General features: G+C 40.9%; 1 protein-coding gene across 1 annotated transcript; it reads left to right on the top strand.

The window, feature by feature from the left end:
- Positions 1 to 1,219: 1,219 nt before the first annotated feature.
- On the top strand, positions 1,220 to 14,717 carry LOC116989631 (la-related protein 6-like). Its single transcript, XM_033047200.1, has 9 exons — positions 1,220 to 1,227; positions 1,642 to 1,776; positions 2,826 to 3,012; positions 3,636 to 3,790; positions 5,380 to 5,476; positions 8,187 to 8,201; positions 9,125 to 9,270; positions 10,683 to 10,893; positions 13,635 to 14,717. The coding sequence occupies exons 1-9, from the start codon at positions 1,220 to 1,222 to the stop codon at positions 14,715 to 14,717; spliced, it is 2,037 nt and encodes a 678-aa protein (XP_032903091.1).
- Positions 14,718 to 22,907: the final 8,190 nt, after the last annotated feature.

Here is a 22,907-nt window from a genome sequence, read left to right as displayed (position 1 = left end):
TAAGAAATACATGCAGTTAATAATAATAATAATGGATGGGATTTATATAGCGCCTTTCTAATACTCAAGGCGCTTTACATCGCATTATTCATTCACTCCTCAGTCACACTCGGTGGTGGTAAGCTACTTCTGTAGCCACAGCTGCCCTGGGGCAGACTGACGGAAGCGTGGCTGCCATTCTGCGCCTACGGCCCCTCCGACCACCACCAATCACTCACACACATTCACACACAGGCAAAGGTGGGTGAAGTGTCTTGCCCAAGGACACAACGACAGTATGCACTCCAAGCGGGATTCGAACCGGCTACCTTCCAGTCGCCAGCTGAACACTTAGCCCATTGTGCCATCTGTCGTCCCGACAGTTAGATGGACAAGGGCTGATTAGGGATAGTCAACATGGTTTTGTATGTGGGAGGTCATGTCTCCCGAATCCGATTGAGTTTTTTGTGGATTGGACCAAAAAGATTGGAGTAGATGTTGTCTACATGGATTTCAGTAAAGGGCCTGTCCCACTTAGGCTGTTTTTTAGGCGACTACAGGCGACTAGGCTGTCGCCATATGGTCGCCGGGGTGTCGCTTGTATGGTCGTGAGTAGTCTCCTCAGTCACCCAAATAGTTGTTGCATCTTTCTGGTCGCCGCTGGATTTTCAACATGTTCAAAACTTTTAGGCTACAGTGGGTTGACGCCAATGAGCGTAGCTTGACTTCTCCTGACGTAGGTGCTGTCGTAGGTTGTCGTCAGGTGGACGTAGGTTGACTTCGGCTGTCGTAGGTTGTCATAGGTGTGGTCGTAGGTGGACGTCCTAATGGGTCGCCGGTTGTCGGTAGCTTGCCGTAGCTTGACATCGACTAGGTGGGAGGTTGTTGTTGCTTGTCATAGGCATTGTCATAGACATTGTCATAGGGGGGGTCCAGTCGCCGTTTTTTCCACGACCTGCTACGACTATGACAGTCGCCTAAAAACTCGCCTAAGTGGGACAGGTCCTTTAGGCATTCGACAAGTTCCACATGGTGGGCTGCTCTGGAAGGTTAGATCCCATGGGATTCAAGGAAAGATAGCTGAATGGATAGAAAATTGGCTTCATGGAAGGAAGTAGAGAGTGATGCTGGAAGGATGCTTTTCAGACTGGAGGCCTATGACTAGTGGTGTGCCTCAGGGTTCAGTGCTGGGCCCATTGCTGTTTTGTCATCAATATCAATGATTCAGATGAGACCGTTCATGGCATGGTTAGTAAGTTTGCAGATGACGTAAAAGTGGGTGGTATTGTAGATAATAAAGATAGCTGTCAATAAATTACCGCAGGATTTTGATTGGTTAGGCAGGTGCTCTGAGGAATTGTTGATGGAATTTAATGCAGAGGAATACGAGGTGTTGCATTTTGGGAGCACTAACATTGGCAAAACATACACAGGGCTCTGAGGGGTGTTGTAGAAGCTTGTAGCAGAGATATCTAGGAGTACAGGTACTGTACATAGTTCATTGAAAGTGATATTACAGTAGAAAGGGTGGTCAAAAAGGCTTTTGGCACACAGGCCATCATTAGTCAGAGCATTGAGTACAGACGTTGGGAGGTCATGTTGCAGTTGTAGAAGACTGATATTTTTTTTGTTTAAATTCTTATTTATTTGTTAAATTTTTAGTGACTTCTATGATCCTACCTTTACTTCTAAAAATGGAACAGCAAAAGAAGATCGAGTTGTGCACTATGACTATGCTTCATTGGGATGTCCATTGGTAGCATATTATGCATCCTTTTGGACGCCAGACCTTGAGCTGTAAGTTTTTTCCAATTTGTTTGTGGAAAATGTCATGGAAGATATAATTAGCTAAGTATATTATAAAGAAGAATGAAGTATAGTAAACATTATTGCCGATTGTCGGCTATAACCGTGTAAGGGATTACCGACTTTTAAAGTATCATAATATAAGTAGTAGAAACAAAGAACTACAGATGCTGGTTAATGCAAAAAAGGACACAAAATGCTGGAGTAACTCAGCAGGTCAGGAAGCATTTCTGGAGAACATACAAGGTGTAGGTGACGTTTCAGGTCAAGCTCATCTTGAGACTCTTGGTCTGGAACTGGGCCTGGAATCCAGGTGAGTTGACAGCCCGGCCCGCTGGCGGTCAGAGGAGAGGCGAGGATCGGCAGAGTCATTGATCGTGGCTGGCAGGCGGCCAGAGTGCAGGTAAGAGTTGGCTGTGGCAGTGGCAGGCGCGGCCTGGAAACGGCCGAGGAAGCTGTGTGGGCCGGTGGTGGCGGCAGGTAGGTTCAACCTGGAAGCAGCTGGGGAGACGGTGCTGGCCGGGTGTGGTGTTGGTAGGCCGGCCAGGCGGTGAAGGCCGGTAGGTCAATCCGCTGTAACCAAAATCCGTTATACAGGTACATCACTGTACTTTCCAAGTGAAGGAAAAACTGAGATATATCAAGAGCAGTAAATACATTTGATGCTTATTTACCCAAGAGTGGCTTTTCATATTGTTATGAAGTTACAGGCATTTAATTTCTGGAGGAAGTATTGTGCTATAATACCGATCATTGATTGATGTGAATTGATTGATTATGAGAATTTCAACAAGTTTTTATTGTTATAACAATGTGATGGCTTGCCAAGTTAGCAAGTTAATTAGTTCAGCCTGACTTACAGCTTGAAAGTATTTCCGATGAAATTTCAGTGCTTTGTGGAGGTTCAGCTGCAGTGCAGTTTTTCTGACATTAAATGGACGTTTCATCTGTCAGTCCAGTAAATAGTTTCAAAAAGCAGCAGGTTTACTTAGTCTTGATCAGATTCTCGGGTGTTAATCTCCTAACTTTCAATGTTTCAGGTGGTATTCTGGTAAATTCGTGGAGGAGGTTGAAGTGGAATATGTATTGTTTGAAGTGAATGGGATAAACGATTACAGCTATGAACTCCGTGTACATGACATTGATTGCATCTCCGAAGTACAAAACTGGACATTCATGTTAGGCCAACAGTCCAAACCAAATCCTCACACTGCTTGGAATGCAAAGGTAGTGAGTTATTAATCACATTGATAAATTTCTCGTATTATCCACATTTTCAGAGTAACCTCCTCAATATGTAATTTTCATCCACAAGTTTATTTACTTCTGATAAATTACAATTATTAAATTCCTGCTTATTTGAATAGTGAAAGGCCTGGACAGAGTAGACACTGAGAGGATGGTTTCTCCAGTGGGAGAGTCCAGGACCAGAGGGCATAGCCTCAGAATAAAAGGATATACCATGAGAAAGGAGATGAGGAGGAATGTCTTTAATCAGAGGGTGGTGAATCAGTGGAATTCATTGACACAGATGTCTGTGGAGGCCAAGTCATTGGGTAGTTTTAAGGTGGAGATTCTTGATTAGTAAGATGTCAAGAGGTATGGGGAGAAAGCAGAAGAATGAGGTTGAGCGGGAAAGATAGATCAGCCATTATTGAATGGTGGAATAGACTCAATGGGCCGAATGGCCTAATTCTATTCTTATGGCTTATGAACATGAACATATTATGTTCGGTCATGTCTATCAGATGCCTCTGGAGAAAAAAAAAGAAATTATGATTGAGAAAATGTTTTCCATAGGGATGAATGACTATGCTAAACTAATGCTCTTTTGTTACATTCACTTGAAGAATTTCCATAGCTGTTTGAAATCTGGTCCACCACTAACTGCAAATGTTTACGATGAATACGAAATTATGGGTGGTGGGATCAGTAACCGAATCCTCTTTGCAAGACGCAATGGCATTTATATTTTCAAAGCAATTGTGGTAAACAACCAATACAGGTATGTTTACTGGCATGGAATATCACTGGCACCCAGCTCCCCAGACTGGAGGACATCTACCGGACCCGCTGCATCCGGAGGGTCAAGGGCATCATTAGAGACAGCACACACCCTGGACACTGCCTCTTCACCCCCCTGCCCTCAGGAAGACGATACAGGACACTGAGCGCCCGCACGACAAGACTAAAAAACAGCTTCTACCATAGAGCTGTGACACTACTGAACTCTATCCCCCTCCCACACTGATTCCCCCCCCTCTCTCTCACACACCCGCCCATACTCCTATATGTTTATAGTCTAATTTTTTTATAGTTATTTTTTAAACGTATTTTTATACTCATATTCCTGTGCAGCTGGAGGACTGCTCCAACAAAATTTTGTTGTCTTGTACAATGACAATAAAGATTATTATTATTATTATTATTATTTAAAAAGTAATGGTCATCTCAGCTTTTCTTTTCATGTTCAGGAAATAATTTCCGCTACTTCTCGACATTTTACCAACATATTTCTCTCTTCCCAAACATTGAATATTTCCAGCATTTCTATTTTCATTTTCATTTTCCAGCATTTATAACTTGCTATCAATATGTAAAATAGATTATAGTCGTGATAGTATACCAAAAGAATTTAGGTAACTGATATTTTAGTAGAATGTTCTATATTTAGTGAGTTTTACGTGCATTTGAATCACAATCACTTGTTGAAATATTCTGTCACAAAATAATAGTTAATTCGTTTGAGAAAACATATGCCTAAAAATGTGGTCATGTAATGTCATTTCTAGATTAGAGTTAGGTCCTTCAGTTTGACCTGTGTGAGCCGTACAGTGTTAATGCCAGAGGAAGCTGAAGAAAGACTGGGAAGGGGCTCTGGCCAGGAGGACCTATCCTTCCAAGAGCAATTCTCCTGACTCCACATTCCTGAGAAACAATATATCAAGATGCTAAGATTTTTTAAATAACTGGTCACCAACATCCACCAATGCCTCCATGCTGGCCCTGAACTTCATAGCTCCTGATCAGTCCAGACAGAAGCAACCCGACGTCTGCCAAATGTCACTTTGCTTAGTTTACGATGACAAACAGGCTCTCAAACTCATCAGTTTCCTCTCATGCAGAGAGCAACACAGACATGCAGGTGTGCCCAGATGATGGGTTTCCTGAAGGTTCACGGAGGGGAAGTTTGCAAGCATTTGATGCCAAGGGATCCACATGTGATCCTCAAACTGCTCATTAAGAGAAAAGGCCATCACTTCCTGAATATTCAATTAGGGTGTCACTATCATCAAAATGTCTTTGTTACTATAGCAAAGCACCTGGGTAGCATGACTCATTCGTTCTCAGGTAGCCCTGCTGAACCCCCTATGCTGGACTGATTCCCTCAACTGGGAACATACCCACAAACCTGTCTGTGTGCTCGTGTAACACCAGTGCCCTCTGTGGATATATTTCTAATTTCCTATCATAAATTTGCAAAATATGCATCTTTATAGATGCTGGTTATTTATAAAAACACGTGCAAACATATTCTGGAGAACCCCAGTGAACATTTTCACTTTTGCCTTTTTTCTTCCTCTTCTTTTTCAGCTTCTGTGAACTTTCCACTACGTTCAGCGTGTATGTATATGGAGCTCACCCTGACCCTTTATATTCTTCAGAAATGTTGCTTGGAGTTTTTATTTCGGTATTACTTTCAGTGCTATGTGTTGGTTACTTGTTTCGATGAATGCACAGCGGAGCTAAGTTTTTAAAAATGGAGTTGCAAATGTTCTGAGATTTTGTTTGATGTCCATTTGAAATGTAAGAAATGTTATGTTCGTAAAGTTTTATTGATAGTCTCTGCCCTCTCTAACCTGTGGCTTTAGAAAAGGCTATTCTAGTTGATTCTAATTAGACAGTTATTGTAATCTGAGAACATTTGATGCATAATCCTATACTTGTGTACAATAAAATATTAATATTAAAAATGTCATGTAATAAATTGTCTGATAAAATTCATGAAGATGAATAACCTATGGGTGCATTTCTAATGTAGAGTAAAAGAAAGCATATATATATAAAAACACTTACCAAATAATGTTACTTCCTGACCTTATCAAACTTCCAATACCATAAAATGCTGAAAACATCTAACATGGCAGTATGTTTAAGAAAGAACTGCAGATGCTGGAAAAAATCGAAGATAGATAAAAATGCTGGAGAAACTCAGTGGGTGAGGCAGCATCTACGGAGCAAAGGAATAGGTGACGTTTCGGGTCGAGACCCTTCTTCAACCTCAAGTTAAGTCATGTCGAGAGAGTTTATTGTCATATGTCCACGATAGGACAATGAAATTCTTGCTTATTCCTTAAACCTATGCCTTCGCTCCATAGATGCTGCCTCACCCGCTGAGTTTCTCCAGCATTTTTGACATGGCAGTATAATAACTTAGTAAAATGGATAATCAAGAATGTTTTATTGTCATATGTCCCAAAACAGAACAATAATATTCCCGCTTGCAGCAGCACAACAGACTGTAAATGTAGTACTCCGTAAACACCACAATAACCAACAAAACACAAGTTCAGTATCTATACAGACTTGTCCCCAAGTCTATGCAGTTCGGAGCTTATTTGGAGGTTGTGGTGTTTAATAGTCTGATGGTTGGGAAGAAGCTGCTCCTGAACCTGGATGTTACAATTTTCAGGCTCCTATACCTTATTCCCGATGGTGTGGGTCTCTGATGATGCTGGCTGCTTTTTTGAAGCAGCAAGTCCTGTAGATCTCTTTGATGGTGGGGAGGTCAGGACAGGGCAGTGTTCACTGCTTTTTGCATTCTTCTTTATTCCTGGGCGTTCAAGTTGCTGAACCAGGCCATGATGCTATCAGTCAATATGTTCGCCACTCTATACTTGTCAAAGTTCAAGAGAGTATACATTGACATAGCAAATCTCCTCAAACTTCTAAGGAAGTAGAGGCATTAATGGGGTTTCTTAATGATTGCATCAATGTGCTGGGTTCAGGACAGACCTTTGGAGATATGCACGCCAAAGAAGTTAACGTTTTTGACTGTCTATCATCTTGTCGATTTAGACAGGTTTGTGGATCCTCAACTGTCCTCTTCCAAAGCCAACAATCTTTGGGTAGTGCTTGTGGGTAGATAATTATTTTGAGGGAGTAGTGTTTTTAGAAATAATATATTATTTCCTAAATGGATGAACACTTTGGGCTTGAATCTTATTAAGCACATGCACCACAGATCGATAATAATGATTTACCTGTGTACAAAGGATCTGGTTTAAACCAAAGATATCCACACAAAGCTGGAGTAACTCAGAGGGACAGGCAGCACCTCTAGAGAGAAGGAATCGGTGACGTTTTGGGTCGAGATCCTTCTTCAGACCTGACCCTTCGGTCACCCATTCCTTATGTCCCGAGATGCTGCCTGTCCTGCTGAGTTACTCCAGCTTTTTGTGTCTATAATGATTTACCTGTTTATTTGTTTGGTGGACACGGTAGGCAGAAGGGTTTGTGTCTTCGCTGCACCTTTGAATCAATCAATCAATCAAAGCGCAAAGCAATTACAAAGGGTGACCAGTACATCTTCATAGCAACGATGAACACTGACAGAAGAAATTGCAGATGCTGGAATCTTGAGCAAAACACAAAATGCTGGAGGAACCCAGCAGGCCAGGCAGCATCTGTTGAAGATTTGGACAGACAACATTTTGGGTCGTGACCCTTCTTAAGCCTTTAGAATGCATAGGTTTTATGTATCCTGCACTGTGGTGCAAATTCAATCAAAAAGCATCTAAAAAACCGGAACTGATATATTTTACTGGATAAAGTTTTGACTAGTCTCTTGTATATAGATAACAATGTTACTGAAGAATGATGAATTACCAACAATATGCAGAATAATTTGGACATCTGCAATAGGCTGCAAACTAATTGGGATTAAATCTGCACAATTAGCTCATATTGCTTACACCTGAACCCCACCTCCCTCGTTCTAATTTTCAGTCGTGCCCTAATTAGATTCCACTGTTTGATGTTCTTGGCTGTGTTGGGTATTCCTTGTTTCCAACTCTGCTTCTTTAATTAAAATTCCAGAATTGTTTGGCCTTTTGTTTTGATCTGTGGTTGAAATTAAGATGATTGTTAGATTTCTTGGGTATGATTTAACAGTTTTTAAATGACTTTTTTCTTGTATAATATTAGGTTGTTTTTTTAATAACTTGTTTTTTTCTGCTCCCTCTAAGAACTTTCAGAAAATCATTAAATGTAAAAAGTCAAAATCAGTATAGGGAAGCATATGTTTACACCTGCATTCACTTTGCATGTTTGTATTTAATTGCTGGCCTGAATGTATTTTCTCTAATCATTTGTTATATGTCTTGTGACAATTGTTCCAGGATTGCAGTATGAAGGTGAGTTTTATTTTTTTTACATATACTGAGCAATTCTGTCAGTTTCTAATATTACTGAATATCTTTAAGAAATATTTGACCTTAACTTTTCCCCCTTGGCTGCATTTGTGCTTTATGATGTAACAACTTTTTTTTTCTCTAATAAACTAACAAATTATACAGCATCTAGAAGCTGTGTTAATAAGCCTGTTGAAACTCACTTCTGCAGGAAATAAATGGCCTAGAAAAAGGGTGGACCAGGTTTGAATTTGACAATGATACTGTTTCTGTCTATCCTATTTTACTTCTGATATTTCTTTGGTGGTTTGTCCTTTTCTTCTTGCATTTTTTCGCTTTACTTTTTTCCATTGTGAAAGTTAGCTTTCTTTTGATATTCTGCAGTTTGGAATATCCTTGCACAGTACTCTCTATTGCCAAGAGCCTTTTGTATAGCTATATTCTTGTTGGGCCTCAAGATACTGAGGTGATGTTTTGTTGTCTTGGTTTCCTGTAGTTGCAATGCCTTGCATCCATCCCAATTTTTTTTACTGCATATTTAATTTTAAGTAAGAGTAGCACAGCTGTAGAGCTGTTGCCTTACAGCCTTGCAGAGACCTGGGTTCGATCCTGACTACAGGTGCTGTCTGTATGAAGTTTGTACATTCTCCCTGTGACAGCGTGGGTTTTCTCTGGGGGCTCCAGATTCCTCCCGCATTCCAAAGAAGTAGAGGATTGTAGGTTAATTGGCATTAGGGGCAATGTACAGATGTGTAGAATAGAACTAGTGTACGGTGTGGGCTGAAGGGCCTGTTTCCACTCTGAATTAATGAATTAAGTCAAACCTTCTATATGCCCATTACTCTGCATTCATTCTGAACTTTGTTTTTGTTAGCTTTGAACCTCCCCTGATGTTATTTTCCTCCCATAGATTTTTTGTTTCCAAGGTTTTTGCCATGTCTTTGGATTCCTCAGTTCCTTTAGTTTCACACGAGTGCAGTTTGCCAATGCAAGTCAGTGGGGAAGCACTGAGCTTTCGGAAGAGAACCAACAGTGAGGAGATTGAAGAGCTCCAATGCAATGGTAACCAACGGTAAGCAGAGCTCAGACATTTAACATCCTTTCAAATGGAAGAGTGGGTCACATAAAATACCTTCACTTTCTCCATGCCTGATCCATGCCACCTGCCCCATCTGTGTTATTTTGATCTATCATACAGCGTGGAGACGGGCCCTTCAGCTCAACTTGTCCACGCCGACCAACATGTCCTGTCTACACGAGCCCCACCTAAATGCATTCGACCCAATATCCCTCTAAAACTAACCTTTCTATATACCTGTCTAAATGTTTCTTAAATATTGTGACAGCACCTGCCTCAACTACCTCCTCTGGCAGTGCTGAACTCCCCCTCCCATTCCCCATCCGATCAGCACTTAAACTCCCCCTCCCATTCCCCATCCGATCAGCACTTCAACTCCCCCTCCCATTCCCCATCCGACCTCTCTGTCCTGGGTCTCCTCCATGGCCAGAGCGAGCAACACTGGAAATTGGAGGAACAGCACTTCATATTCCGCTTGGGGAGTCTGCATCCTGCGGACATGAACATTGAATTCTCCCAATTTTGTTAGCCCTTGCTGTCTCCTCCCCTTCCTCAGCCCTCGGGCTGTCTCCTCCCATCCCTCAGCCCTTTCTTCTCCCCGCCACCCCCCATCAGTCTGAAGAAGGGTTTCGGCCCGAAACGTTGCCTATTTCCTTCGCTCCATAGATGCTGCTGCACCCGTTGAGTTTCTCCAGCACTTTTGTGTACCTTCGATTTTCCAGCATCTGCAGTTCCTTCTTAAACACCCTATTGGTGTGTGCGTGGTCAGTATTGTCCTGCGCAATTATAATGCCCTAACTAGGAATGTTGAGGAAGTAGTGGAGAGAAACAAAAACTCTGTACTATTTCCCACGGGAAGAAACATTTATAGATATCACAAGCAAATGTTTGTCTACTGATGTTAGCAGCCAATTCCAGAGGTCTGCTATTTGTAGAAGAGAATTGATTCTGATTCTGAATAGCAAATTACATTTGGCCTTAAAATTGTATCCCCGGGATCTACCTAATTCATGTAAGTAAGTTTATTGGCCAAGTATTCACATACAAGGAATTTGCCTTGGTGCTCCGCCCACAAGTAACAACATGTTACCTTTTCCACCATAACCTTGAAGTGCAGAAAAAGAGGACAAAGGTGTATATGTTATTACATTTTGAACAATTGAGAGTTTGGTAATACCAGTTTAATGGAGCATTTCAGTGTGCAATGGGGAAATCTTAACATTACTTGGGTTTTATTCACCATTGTGAAAATTTAAAAAATCATCCATGATTTTCTTTTAAAGATTTAGGAAAGAAAATGAGGATCTGGGTCATTGAAATCCTACAGGGAAAGATTTTTTTGCTTTTAATTTTTAAATCGGCTCTGATTTCACTTTGAAATCCCCTGTTGCTTTATTTTTGTACAGGAATTCTTATGACCCAAGTGATACCAATGATGATTGCATAGAATCTAATAAATGGATTCCCCCTGACTCTGACAAGATTCAACAAATAATATCACAGGTTGAATTTTACCTGTCTGATGAAAATTTGGCATCCGATTGTTTTCTGCTAAAGCACATGAAGAGAAATAAATTGGGCTACATCAGCATCAAACTTCTCACCTCCTTCAAAAAGGTAAGGCTTTCTCAGTGGCTTAAAGCGTCTTGCAATACATTTTAGGTCTCAATAAAAAAATTTTAATGGCTGAGGCCATTGGGATGCAACAAAACCTAAGCATCATACAATAATCTCCCACACAAATGTTTTTTTTATTGTCAAATGTTTTGCTACGCATCAAATGCATGCACGCATCAACAAACATTGATACCTGCGCAATAGGATACTTTCTGTGCTGGATACTGTCTTGAATCCATGCTGACTGTCTATCCTAGATTGACATTTGCCAATTTAAATATCAGCCATTCTTTTACCTCAATTTCAGCATCTGCAGTATCTTGTCTCCATATTAAACATTGACTTGGTTCTGCTGCATGCATGCAGTGACCACTTCATTTTGAGTACAAATCGAACTGAACACTATGCATACATCACCCAGTTCTGACCTTTAATGATGGAAATCAGATTGTTTGGTGGTAACTTGGACTCGGACACTGCACTGCGAAACTCTACAGTGATGACCTGTGGTTGGGAATGATAGACCCTGTACTACTGCTCCCAACTCTGTCAATGCAAGTTGTGACTCCAGCCATTGGAGTGGGATTTTTCCTCTTGATGATCATTGACTTTTTACCAGGGCTCTGTTATTTTGCACTCTATTAAATGTTGCCTTAATGTCAAGTGCACTTGCACTCAGCTTTTCAAATTTACTCCCATTCATATTTGGACCAAGATTGTAACGAAATGTGAAGAACTTTGAACAGCTTATAACTAAACTAAACTAAACTAAAGAGTGGTTCTGATGAAGCCTAAACCAGGAGATGCTGAGCAGGTTTGTGAGAGCCAACTGAAAGTACAATTTATAGTTCTTGCATCACTTTGCTGATTGAACCCAAGGCTAGGATGGGAATTGGCTATGGTGGTTGCAAAGGATTTGGTGGCATCTTGATATTCAAATACTTAACCCTGTCATCATTGAGTATGGTTATGTTCATGGAGCCTCCTGTTTGCTATTTCATTGTTCTCCACTATTCAGAACTGATGTGTCAGTTCTTTATTAAGGGCTTTTGTCTATCTAGTTGTGGAACTGTTCAGCTCTATCTCTTGCTGACCTTTGTAGGCAACTTTGCCAGGTGGGCACTCATTTCAGATAGCCCAGGGAGACAAAAATGCTGGAGAAACTCAGCGGGTGAGGCAGCATCTATGGAGCGAAGGAATAGGTGACGTTTTGGGTCGAAACGTCACCTATTCCTTCGCTCCATAGATGCATCATCCGCTGAGTTTATCCAGCATTTTTGTCTATCTTCGATTATTCCAGCATCTGCAGTTCTTTCTTAAACATTTCAGATAGCCCTGTTGGTACTCTATATCCTTGTCATTGAGACAGGATTGATTGCTGGCTTGATTGTTGTGATAGTGAGGTGTGCCAGGCTATGAGTTAACAGATTGTGGTGAAATTAAATTCTGCTGATGATGAACCATTATAATTCCCAAGTACCTGGTTTTGAAATGGCATGATTCTTTATCCCAATTAGTGCAATAGTGCCACACAACATGAATATACTCATCTGTGCATTTCTTGAATTTGCTGGCATATGATACTTTTGTCTACCTTCGATTTTCCCACATCGGCAGTTCCTTCTTAAACATTTTGTCTACTCCACTGCGAAATCTCCTCAAGGTATGCCTACTTTGAAGAAGTTCTCCTCCTCTCTCCGAAGGCAATTTAACAACCTCCTCGCTCACTGCCACCCATCTGTGATTCCCCCTTCCCTCCAACTCTACTCTCCGCCTCTTCCTTTCTTCTTCCCACCCTCGCATCAGTCTGAAGAAGGGTCTCGACCCGAAACGTGGTCTATTTCCTTCGCTCTGTAGATGCTGCCTCACCCGCTGAGTTTCTCCAGCATTTTTTCTGCCTACCTGTAATAATACAGAGATCTTTTTATGCTTCTACTACTTGATTTAAAAAAATAAAAATTTGTAGCTACCTGTAATCTGTCTTCAAGATCTAATCCTTCTACCCATATTCATTGGGACCAATGCTGAGCACAGCTTCTGGCTATCCACCCCCTCCTGGAATATTTTGGAACTGCATTCTCCCCGCTCCGAATTGCTGAATCGTCTATTTCTTTCTCCACCTTTTTTGTTATCCAGGGTTTGCGAAACATTTACATGGTGTAGAATGTGCATTTAACTGTACAGATCTGCCCTCATATTCACTCGAATAAGAGCTTAACATCCAAAGCTCTTGGATCAATACTTTAAACCTAGCTGCTTTGTGTTCATTCTTTGTTTCTTGCTTAATTTAACCAAGACTAATTTTTTGAACACTTTTTTTTCACCTCCTTTCAATTCTCACAGCAAGTTTCTGATCTTTGGTGGACTGCAGCTGAAGTAGATTGTGAAGCTGTGCCACCAATCCTGCCTGCAATAAGACCGAAGTTGTGGGCCACGCACAGTTCAGAGATGCTTTTGGGCTTTGGCTGTGGATAATAAATCCTTGTAATTAAAGGGTGTAAGAATGTATAACAATCTTGATTGTACGTAAAGAATATTTAGCATTGTTTTTGATTTTTTAGATTAATCACATCTATACATTTCAGTTAATTGTTATTTAAAACTTGGTTTTTACAATTTGTGCAATTTACATCCCTATAATTGCACTCTTACCCTTAGTTGTGAATTTAAAACTTGAATCCATTGCAATCATTTTTGCATCAATTATAAAAAATGACACTTATGAATTGTTTCCCTTGTAGATTAAGATCTTAACAAAGGATTGGAAGGTAACAGCTTATGCTCTTAATTATTCCAATTTGCTGGAAATAAATCAAGAAGGGACAAAAGTTCGGCGAAGAAACCCTGTTCCGGAATCCCTCCTGAAGCTACCATCAAGTAAACGTATATTGGCGTGGAACTTTCGCAAGGATTCTCCAGAGGATGGTGGTGAAAAACATGCTCAAATAAATGACATGGAGATGGCAATGAAAACTTTTTCTATTTATGGCTCTATCAGTTCAATCCGCCTCTTGCAGCCAGGTAAGGAAATTCCTACGGAATTGAAAAAATGTACATTGAAATATCCAGAGGTTGGGACCAAAGTTTGTGTTTTGATTGAATATGAGAATCATGAAGGAGCCAGAAAGGCGTACGAAGAACTTGGCCAAAGGCACAACTATAACTGTGAGAGTATAAAGGTTGTCGTACTGACAGGGAAAGGTGCCAAAAAAATCAGTGATCTAGACGCAAAAGAATTGGAGGATTTAAAATCAAATTATAAAAAGCCTTCAAGACGACCAACAAAAAGAGAGCAATTTCAATCTGCAATGGAAGAGTCTTTGTACAGTTCTTCAGAATCTGATGGTGCCACACCACCTGTCTTTGTCCAAAGGTATCTGCAGCACCAAATCTGTGATGTCCATGACGGCAATAGTCAAAAGCTGAATCCATGCATGGCCTCAAGGTCTCATTCATGGAGTGACCATTACAGCCCATCTATTCCTCATAGGGGGTTAGTTTATCATAATCCATCACCCCTAACAGATTTTGGACAAGGGCTTTGGCCAAATTCATGTACAAATCCAGAGCTAACCAAAAAATTCCATGACTGCTCATCTGATAGTGGGAATTGTTCAGGAAGTCCCTGGGTGCAACGACGCAGGCTAGCTGCTTGTAAATCTGTCTCTTTAGAGGTCAGCCAGGCCACGTGTAGGCAGTCAGGAAGGAAGTCTCATTGTGCTACAGGCCTTCCGCCTGGATTGATCCGTCTTCCCTTTGGCCCAGATGGTACAAAGGGCTTTCATAATAGCATTGGAAGAGGGAGAATAGTTCTAAGACACTGATTCGTATTTGAAGTTAATGTACAAGGGTGACTTGAGGCCAAGGCTCAATCGGTAATGGCCACATATGCCATGGTCCATTTACAATGAATGAGGGATTTGCAATGTAGTTTTTGCACAAAATATATTTTGCATGTATTGTACTTGACACTTATTTTCTTCCGGAGTATGTTAATGTTAAAATAACATATGCAGCAGAGTGCCTCTGTTTTGGGGGAGCACCAAGCAATTCCTCAGCAATTAGGGTAACAATGTTGAGTAAACCATCATGATGTATGCTGTACAAAACATGGAATGTCATTGTGTATAATATAATGAAGCACTGTGGATCAATTAATTTTTGTTGGGGTTATGATTAACATGCTATGATGCTGATCTGCATTAATATACCATTTATGAATAAATATTTGCATATTGAAGTGTTATGCTGATTGTAAATTACTAAAATATTATTCGCTGTGGCTTATGGAACAGTGGTACATTAGTAACTACAAATGCAGTTTTAATTTGATCTGTTAATTCAGTTTGTTAGTTCCAGCATTAATACATCAATATAGGATAAAAGCCCCCATCAAACAGTAAAGTTATTTTGTTTTTAAATCATGTTTGTTTTAAATTGTGATTTTTAAATCACAAGATAACCTTTTCATGCCTACTGGCAGCTTGACTTCTGAACTTCCCCCAACTGCTCTAAAAGTATGTTTAAAATACTAATCACTGGACATTCCAATGAACAAGACCCAAGAGCAAACCCACATCCAACACTCCCTTGGTTAAAAGATCATCTAAAAGGTGATGTAGAGATATTCTTCTACTGCTGTGCTACCCATTACATGGAATGCAACATTTAATTTAGCTTAAATGCATTAACCAGCTTGAACTCTCACTTCCTGAAATATAATTGAAAAGTCGTGAGCCTTAATGAGCTAATTCCAATAAAAAATATTCTTTTAATTAATTTTTTTAAACCATATCAAAAAGCAGTATTTAACATGACATGTACCAATTGTTATAGGTGACAGCAATTCAAAACAATATTCAAAACACATATGTTATCTTCTATGGATTTTAATACTGTACCATGTCAAATTGCTATCCAATCCATCAATTCAATTTAATATTAATTATTCTCTGATGTCTGAATATATCCCTGGGCAAATGACATTGCATTGAGTATTGGTTCATAAATTGGAAAGATAAGCAGTATTGCAATTCAACGATTTGTAAAATAATATGAATTGTGTATAAGAGTATACGGGTAGCAGAAAGGCAGTGAGGGTGTGGTGGAAATGATGCATCTTAAACCTAAAATGGAAATTGTGGATTTATTTCACAAGTCGCCATTCTCTGTGCAAAAAAACTTGGCTGGAAGAGACGGTGGCAGCTGCCTGAGGAAGGGGTATGTTTTAAGGATGAGCTGTGTAAGATGTTAGCAATCTGGAGAGCGGAGGGGATAGTGTATCTGCTAGCGGGTCAGCTGCAGGTTAGTGGGCGTTAGGACTCATAGGCTGCAGCTCTGCCTTTAATACCATTCGTAGACTACAGCTCTGCCTTCAATACCATTATACTAGCCAAGCTTATCGCCAAGCTCACGGGACTTGGTGTCAGCACTCTTCTCTACAACTGGTCAACAGACTTCCTGATCAACAGACTGCAATCAGTGAGGATAGGGGACAAATCATCCTCCATGATAATCCTCAACGGGGGGGCTCTGCAAGGATGCTTTCTCAGACCCCTTTACTCCTTGTACACCCACGGCTGTGCAGCCATGTACAAACCCAAGACGGCAAGAAAGTGTAGCAAATTGTGGACGCAGCCCAGACCATCACACAAACCAACCTCCCTTCTATTAACTCAATTTATACCTTATGCTGCCTTCGCAAGGCCAGCAGCGTAATCAAGAACGAGTCACATCCTGGCCGCTCACTCTTCTCCCCTCTCTTATCAGGCAAAAGGTGTAGGTGTGAAAACGCACACCACCAGATTCAGGGACAGTTTCTTCCCAGTTGTTAACAGGCAACTGAATCACACAACCACACTACCACAACCAGAGAGCAGTGCTGAACTACTATCTACCTTTTTGGTGACCGTCAGACTATCCTTGATCGGACTTTGCTGGCTTTACCTTGCACTTGCACAGCAGACCTCTAGTCAATCATGTGCCATCTGCTAACTATTGTTTTTAGCAAACTGTGATCCACACCAAATTTAAAAAGTCAACGTTACTCTTTTCTACAACTGGGCCCCACTCTTTATAGAAGATCATGCAAATTTAGTAGCCCCTTTCTATTTTCACAGTTCTCCATGATGGGAGGACAAAGTTGTCATTTTAAGAGAAGATGCAATGATTAGACAGCCTTTACCCTTAGACAAAAAACACATACAAATACCTCCGTTTTACTGTGCACGCACACATACCTCGTTGATGTTTGCACTCAATCGGCACCAGAAAATCTGAAGCTAAACTGATTACATTTTAATAAAGCCTCACTTCCAGCTTTTGTGCTGAATTTGTAGATCTTGAAACACTCCAGTATTGGCAGGATGATTAATCCAGGCTCAGGGAATGAGGGAAGATTAAAGATAGACACAAAATGCTAGAGTAACTCAACGGGACAGGCAGCATCTCTGGAGAGAAGGAATGGGTGACGTTTCGGGTCAAGACCCGAAATTAACCAAGTTTCCACCACCTAATCATGCACTGAACATGTGACATCCAGCATTATCAATGTTTATCAAAAAAAATCATTTAAATGACTTTAATAAATACGTGAACTGCAGATATGTTGAGATACAGAACATAAAACTAGTTTTCAACATTCAAGTATCAAGAAAGTAGTATTGTATTGGCATGGTAGCTATAGCTTCTAAGAAAATTCTCTAGATCAGCATCAAACTCGCATAGGGAGATTTTGACCTTCTGTATGAGCGTGGCTTGCACGAGACTACCTTTTTTTTTTCAGTCAACTGTAGTAGAAATTGAGACTATGATTCTTGCCAGATCACTATCTGCTGGTCTAGCTGTAATTATAGCTTAGTTGTGTTTCCTGCAAATCAAAGCTCTATTAAACTTGAATGTATAAAATCATTCTAGTACCATTGGTGAAAATGTTAAATGGAATATTCAGCTTTTGTTACCTTAAGGTGACATTCTCTATGGAAAGCTAGAGGACATAGGCTTAAGGTCGGAGGGGAAAGATTTAGTAGGAACCTGAGGGGCAACTTTTTCCACACACAGGATGTTGGGTGTATGGAACGAGCTGCCAGAGGAGGTAGTTTTGAATAGTTGGAATTTCATTCAACAATATATATGGTATCACAATTCTTACAAAAAACGCCACCTATAAAGATGAAAAATACCTTGATGTTCTAGGAGAATCAGCTTTCACCTCCCAACAGAAGATCTAGGCCATTGTTTTCTAGCTTCTGTGATTGGTGAAGCCATTATTTCTTTGTCGATAATTAACAATCAACCTTATAAATTTGTGATAACATTTATTTGCACATATACAATTAAATATTGTATTGGAGTGAATTTTGAAATATAAAGTCAGTTTGATCCCAAGTTCATTAGTCTTCAATCCCTAGACGTTTCTTCATTGTTGCAGACATTGAGACTGCACAGAACTCCTGAACTGCTTCCAGAGCTGCAGAATCTGCAATCCTGCATTTCTTGGAAACAGCGTGTGAGACCATGTCTGCGGGATGTCGTTTTTCCTTTCTGACTGAATCGAGAATTTTTGTGGAGATGTCCGTTACTGGAGATAACTCTCCAGGTTTTGGTAAAGTGTTCACGCCTGGGTTGCAGCTGCTGTCTTTTGCAGAGCTGAATAATGGCCCGTGTGGGTTCCAGTCCGATAACTCATCATTGAACAGATCATAAATACTGACGCTGTAAAAGTAATCCATGGTCGTGATGATATTTGCAAGCTCGGGCACTTCATAATCAGGGGACATCAACTCCTTGGGTAGTGCCAGAAGTCCCATGCCGTCTTCCAAACTTCTTTCAAATGACAGAGACAGACTTGACATTTCATCCCAAGGTATTTCCGTGGCATCTGAGACATTTTCAACTATGCTATTTTCTTCAGAATTTCCCTGGCTGAGCTCAATATCTGTGCTGAATTCAATCAGATCTGCACTATTGGAAAGTTTTCCTGACATTGCAACAGGTGAATTGTTCAATGATGCACTGTGAAATGGGATGCAATCAAACATCTTCATGGCATCCTCTAATGAAACTTCATCAGGCAACGCATCTGGACTGGTACTTGGACTTGTGGAGCCTTTACCTTTTCTTTCATTGGAAATGAGTTCATTTAATTCTTCTTCACTCACTGCATCCAATGCAGCAAGCATTTGTTCTTCATCATCCTTTAACTGGGATTTATCACAGGTTGAAGAATCTATATATTTTGTTTTTTCCTGTTCCTCGTCAGTGCTAGGGCTGAGGTTTGAGGTCGTTTGATCAGAAAGACCTTCATGAACTGCTGTATCTATGGGCAATGGGGTTGCCTTACTCCCTGCATCTTCGGACTTCAAAGCTTTCGGAGGCTGATCATTTGGGTTTTGACTTGGGTGATGCTGTTGCAATTGAATCTGATGATTTGGCAATTCAGCCTGAAACCTTGCAGGAACATTAGATGCGTGCGTTTTACTATTGATGGGAAATAACGGACCAGAGTATGAAACTTGGTTTCGTCCTGAAAGTAAAATTGGAGTTTGTTGATAGTAGACGGAGGGTGGTTGGTAAATGCTACTGTTGTGATCAGGTGGCGAACAGTAAAGTGGGGAAAGGTATTGAAGTTCATGGTGCGTTGGAATTGTTGCGGTATTTAAAATGAAGTTTTGGCCGTAAAATGGTGAAGCAAGTCTAGGCGGCAATTCGCAGTGAGTTCCATTACTTCCAATGTTGTGTATTCTGGGGTCATATAAACAACCGCAAGGTGCTACATGGAAACCTGTAAAAGTGAAGAAAAAAACTTGTAAATTTACTTCCACTAGAACAATTTTCTCAATACTATTGGCTCCGAAATATATGTAAATATATATGTAAATATATATCTTGCATATGTATTCCTAAATGTGTACATTTTCTGGTACTTGTCTATACTTGACACACAGCTGCTGCAGAGTTGCCGTTTATTATTTTGCATGTTCAATACCATAATGTCAGTTATTTCACATTGCCCATATCAGGCACGACAAAGCGGCTCATAGTGTGTGTAGTCAGGCTTTGTTTCCTGCAGTTGAAGGACAATGAATGAGCTTGGTCAAGAATCTCTCTGGACGGGGAATGAGGAAACCCAGAGGCTGCTTTGTGCAGTCAAGCTAGAAGTTTACATGTTGATGTGGTGTTAATCCAGAAGGTCTTTGGAATATTTGGATCCCAGCAAAAGCCCAGCACATTCACTTACAAAATATCACCACCATAGACTTTTCCTTGAACATTACTGAGCAGTCTGCTCGGTTCCTTTAGGGCTCTCCTGCTCAACCAATCTCATTTCAGAATTGCTATTGGATTGGGCACAGTGCCCACTTTGGTCTTTGGTAGCAACATCTTATGTTGTTGTGCTATAAAATATGTAGCACCCTATTTCAGAGGTGGGACTTGGTCAGACTGAGCATGGTAGTTAAATGTGTTGGTCGCTTGGTTTTCAGGATACAAATTCTACCACATTTTGTGATTCTGCTTCGTACAACTCCACAAGATCAAGAATCTAAATTACAGAACACCATGGACATTGTTTTTCAATTAGGCTAGCAAGCAGGAGCTCATCCTTTAGATAAATCAGAAAATAGTTGCTGATATAAATTTATTCCATCTGGGTTGCTTATTTTATTATAATTGAACCTTTTTGCACACCCAGATGAGTGGTTTATTCAGCATATTAGAGGGGGATTTGGATGGGGGTGTTCCTGGGTTATTTGACTTGGTACTACTCACACAGTGCATTCATTTATGTTTACGTACCATTGCAAATTTACCAGTTCATCACTTTTAAACAATCTTAATTTTTTTTCAAATTTCTTTATTGAAAATATGTTTTGTAAGACCTTTTGTATGGCATTTCATACATTATGTTGATAGAATAGAGCGGCTGGGCTTGTATACTCTGGAATTTAAAAGGATGAGAGGGTATCTTATTGAAACGTATAAGATTATTAAGGAATTGGACACGCTAGAGGCAGGTAAACATGTTCTCAATGTTGGGGGAGTCCAGAACCAGGGGCCACAGTTTAAGAATAAGGGGTAGGCCATTTAGAACAGAGATGAGGAAAAACTTTTTCACCTAGAGAGTTATGAATTTGTGGAATTCTCTGCCTCAGAAGGCAGTGGAGGCCAATTCTCTGGATGCTTTCAAGAGAGAGTTAGAGTTCTTAAAGATAGCGGAGTCAAGGTATATGATGAGAAGGCAGGAACGGGGTACTGATTGTGGATGATCAGCCACGATCACATTGAAAGGCAGTGCTGGCTCAAAGGGCCAAATAGCCTACTCCTCCACCTGTTGTCTATTGTCTAATAGTTGGAGATTGCTGGTGAATTTAAAAGCTGATGAATATTGAGGATCTGCTGATCTCCTCCTGAGTTTTGAAAAAAGATCATGATCAAAGGTGGCACAAGGTTCAGAGCCAGGTGGCCGACACCTGCCCCAAAATCTTATGCTCGTATGATATTTTCTTTTTTTCATTAGTTATTCAGTTACATTGCCTTGGCTGATTGCATGGCCAACCATAGTTTAAAAGTTATAAATTTTCAAACTATCAAAGTACCTTCGAACGATCTTTAATTAGACTTTACTGGACTTTATCTGGCACTAAACGTTATACCCTTTATCCTGTTTCGGTACACTGTGGATGGCTTGACTTGGTCTGACACCTAGTGCAGCACTAGGGGAGTGCTCCTGTGTTGCAGAGGATGTTCACAGCATTGCTGCACTGTCAATGTGCTGTGTCATGATCAAAATCCTAAACCAAGACTCTCTGTTCTCTTGGGTAGATGTAAATGAGCATGTGTTATTACTTTGTAAAAAGGCCGGGAGCATGCAAAGCTGGTTGGACGCGAGTGAGGTGGATGGGTGGGGGCATGTGTGAGGTGGGTGGGTGGGGGCATGAGTGACGTGTGTGTGAGGTGTGCATGTGGGTGAGAGGGTGCACGTGTGAGTTCTGAGGACGTTGCAGTGCGGTTCAGTGTGTTTTGGATTGGTCAGGTGAGTGGCAGATGCATTGACAAATACAGGAAAGCAGATTATTATCTGAAGAGCATGTATTTGGAAAGGTGGGCCTTTGCACACCAGTTGTTGTAAGTGAGCAGATGCAGCAGATGGTTTGACACTAAGTTCAGGGATGTCTTACTGCAAACCTGCAAACTTGGTGAGACCACGCCTTGAGCACCGAGCGGCTTCTGTCCTCTATCTTGGGAAGGATAGAGGGAATATAGCAAAGGTTTGCCAGACTATTTCTTGGGATGGGAGGACTAACTTATGAAGAGAGATTTAGATGATTGTGCTTTCAGAGGCATGGAATTGGACAGCATAGGAACAGGCCCTTTGGCCCACTGCATCTATATGACCATCATCACTAATCCCACTTGCCTGCATTAATTCCATTTCCCTCAGTGTCGTGCTGATTCAAGTACCTGCCCAGATGCCTTGTAAATGTTGTTGCTGTTTTTTCCTCAACCACCACCTCTGGCCACTCATTCCAGAGACCAACCACTCTTTGCATGAAATATTTACCCCTCTGATCATCCTCCCCCTCGCCTTCAATGTTTACCCTCGATATTTAGACACCCCTTTGTACTTCCTGGAGTTGGGAAGCACGTGAGAAGTACCTTGGTGAAACAAGATCCTGATGGGACTAAATAGATGAGATGCTCCTGATATTGGGGAAATCCAAAAATGGGGCTCATAGCGTAAGGATATGGAGCATGTGGAGAAATCACCCAAGGAGTGATATTCTCTACAATGGAGACAGTCAAGGCCTAATCATTACAGTCTGAAGAAGGGTCTCGACCCAAAACGTCACCCTTTCCTTCTCTCCAGAGATGCTGCCTGTCCCACTCAGTTACTCCAGCTTTCTGTGTCTATCTTTGGTTTAAACCAGCAACTGTGCAGTTCCTTCCTACACTAATCACGAATCAACAGGCTCAAGGGATCAAGTAGCTTTCTCCCACCCCATCCTGTTTCTTTC

Source organism: Amblyraja radiata, chromosome 29 (assembly GCF_010909765.2).
Source record: "Amblyraja radiata isolate CabotCenter1 chromosome 29, sAmbRad1.1.pri, whole genome shotgun sequence".
Taxonomy (NCBI): domain Eukaryota; kingdom Metazoa; phylum Chordata; class Chondrichthyes; order Rajiformes; family Rajidae; genus Amblyraja; species Amblyraja radiata.
Note: the sequence above shows the minus strand (reverse complement) of the source record. Positions and strands in the feature narration are given on the sequence as shown.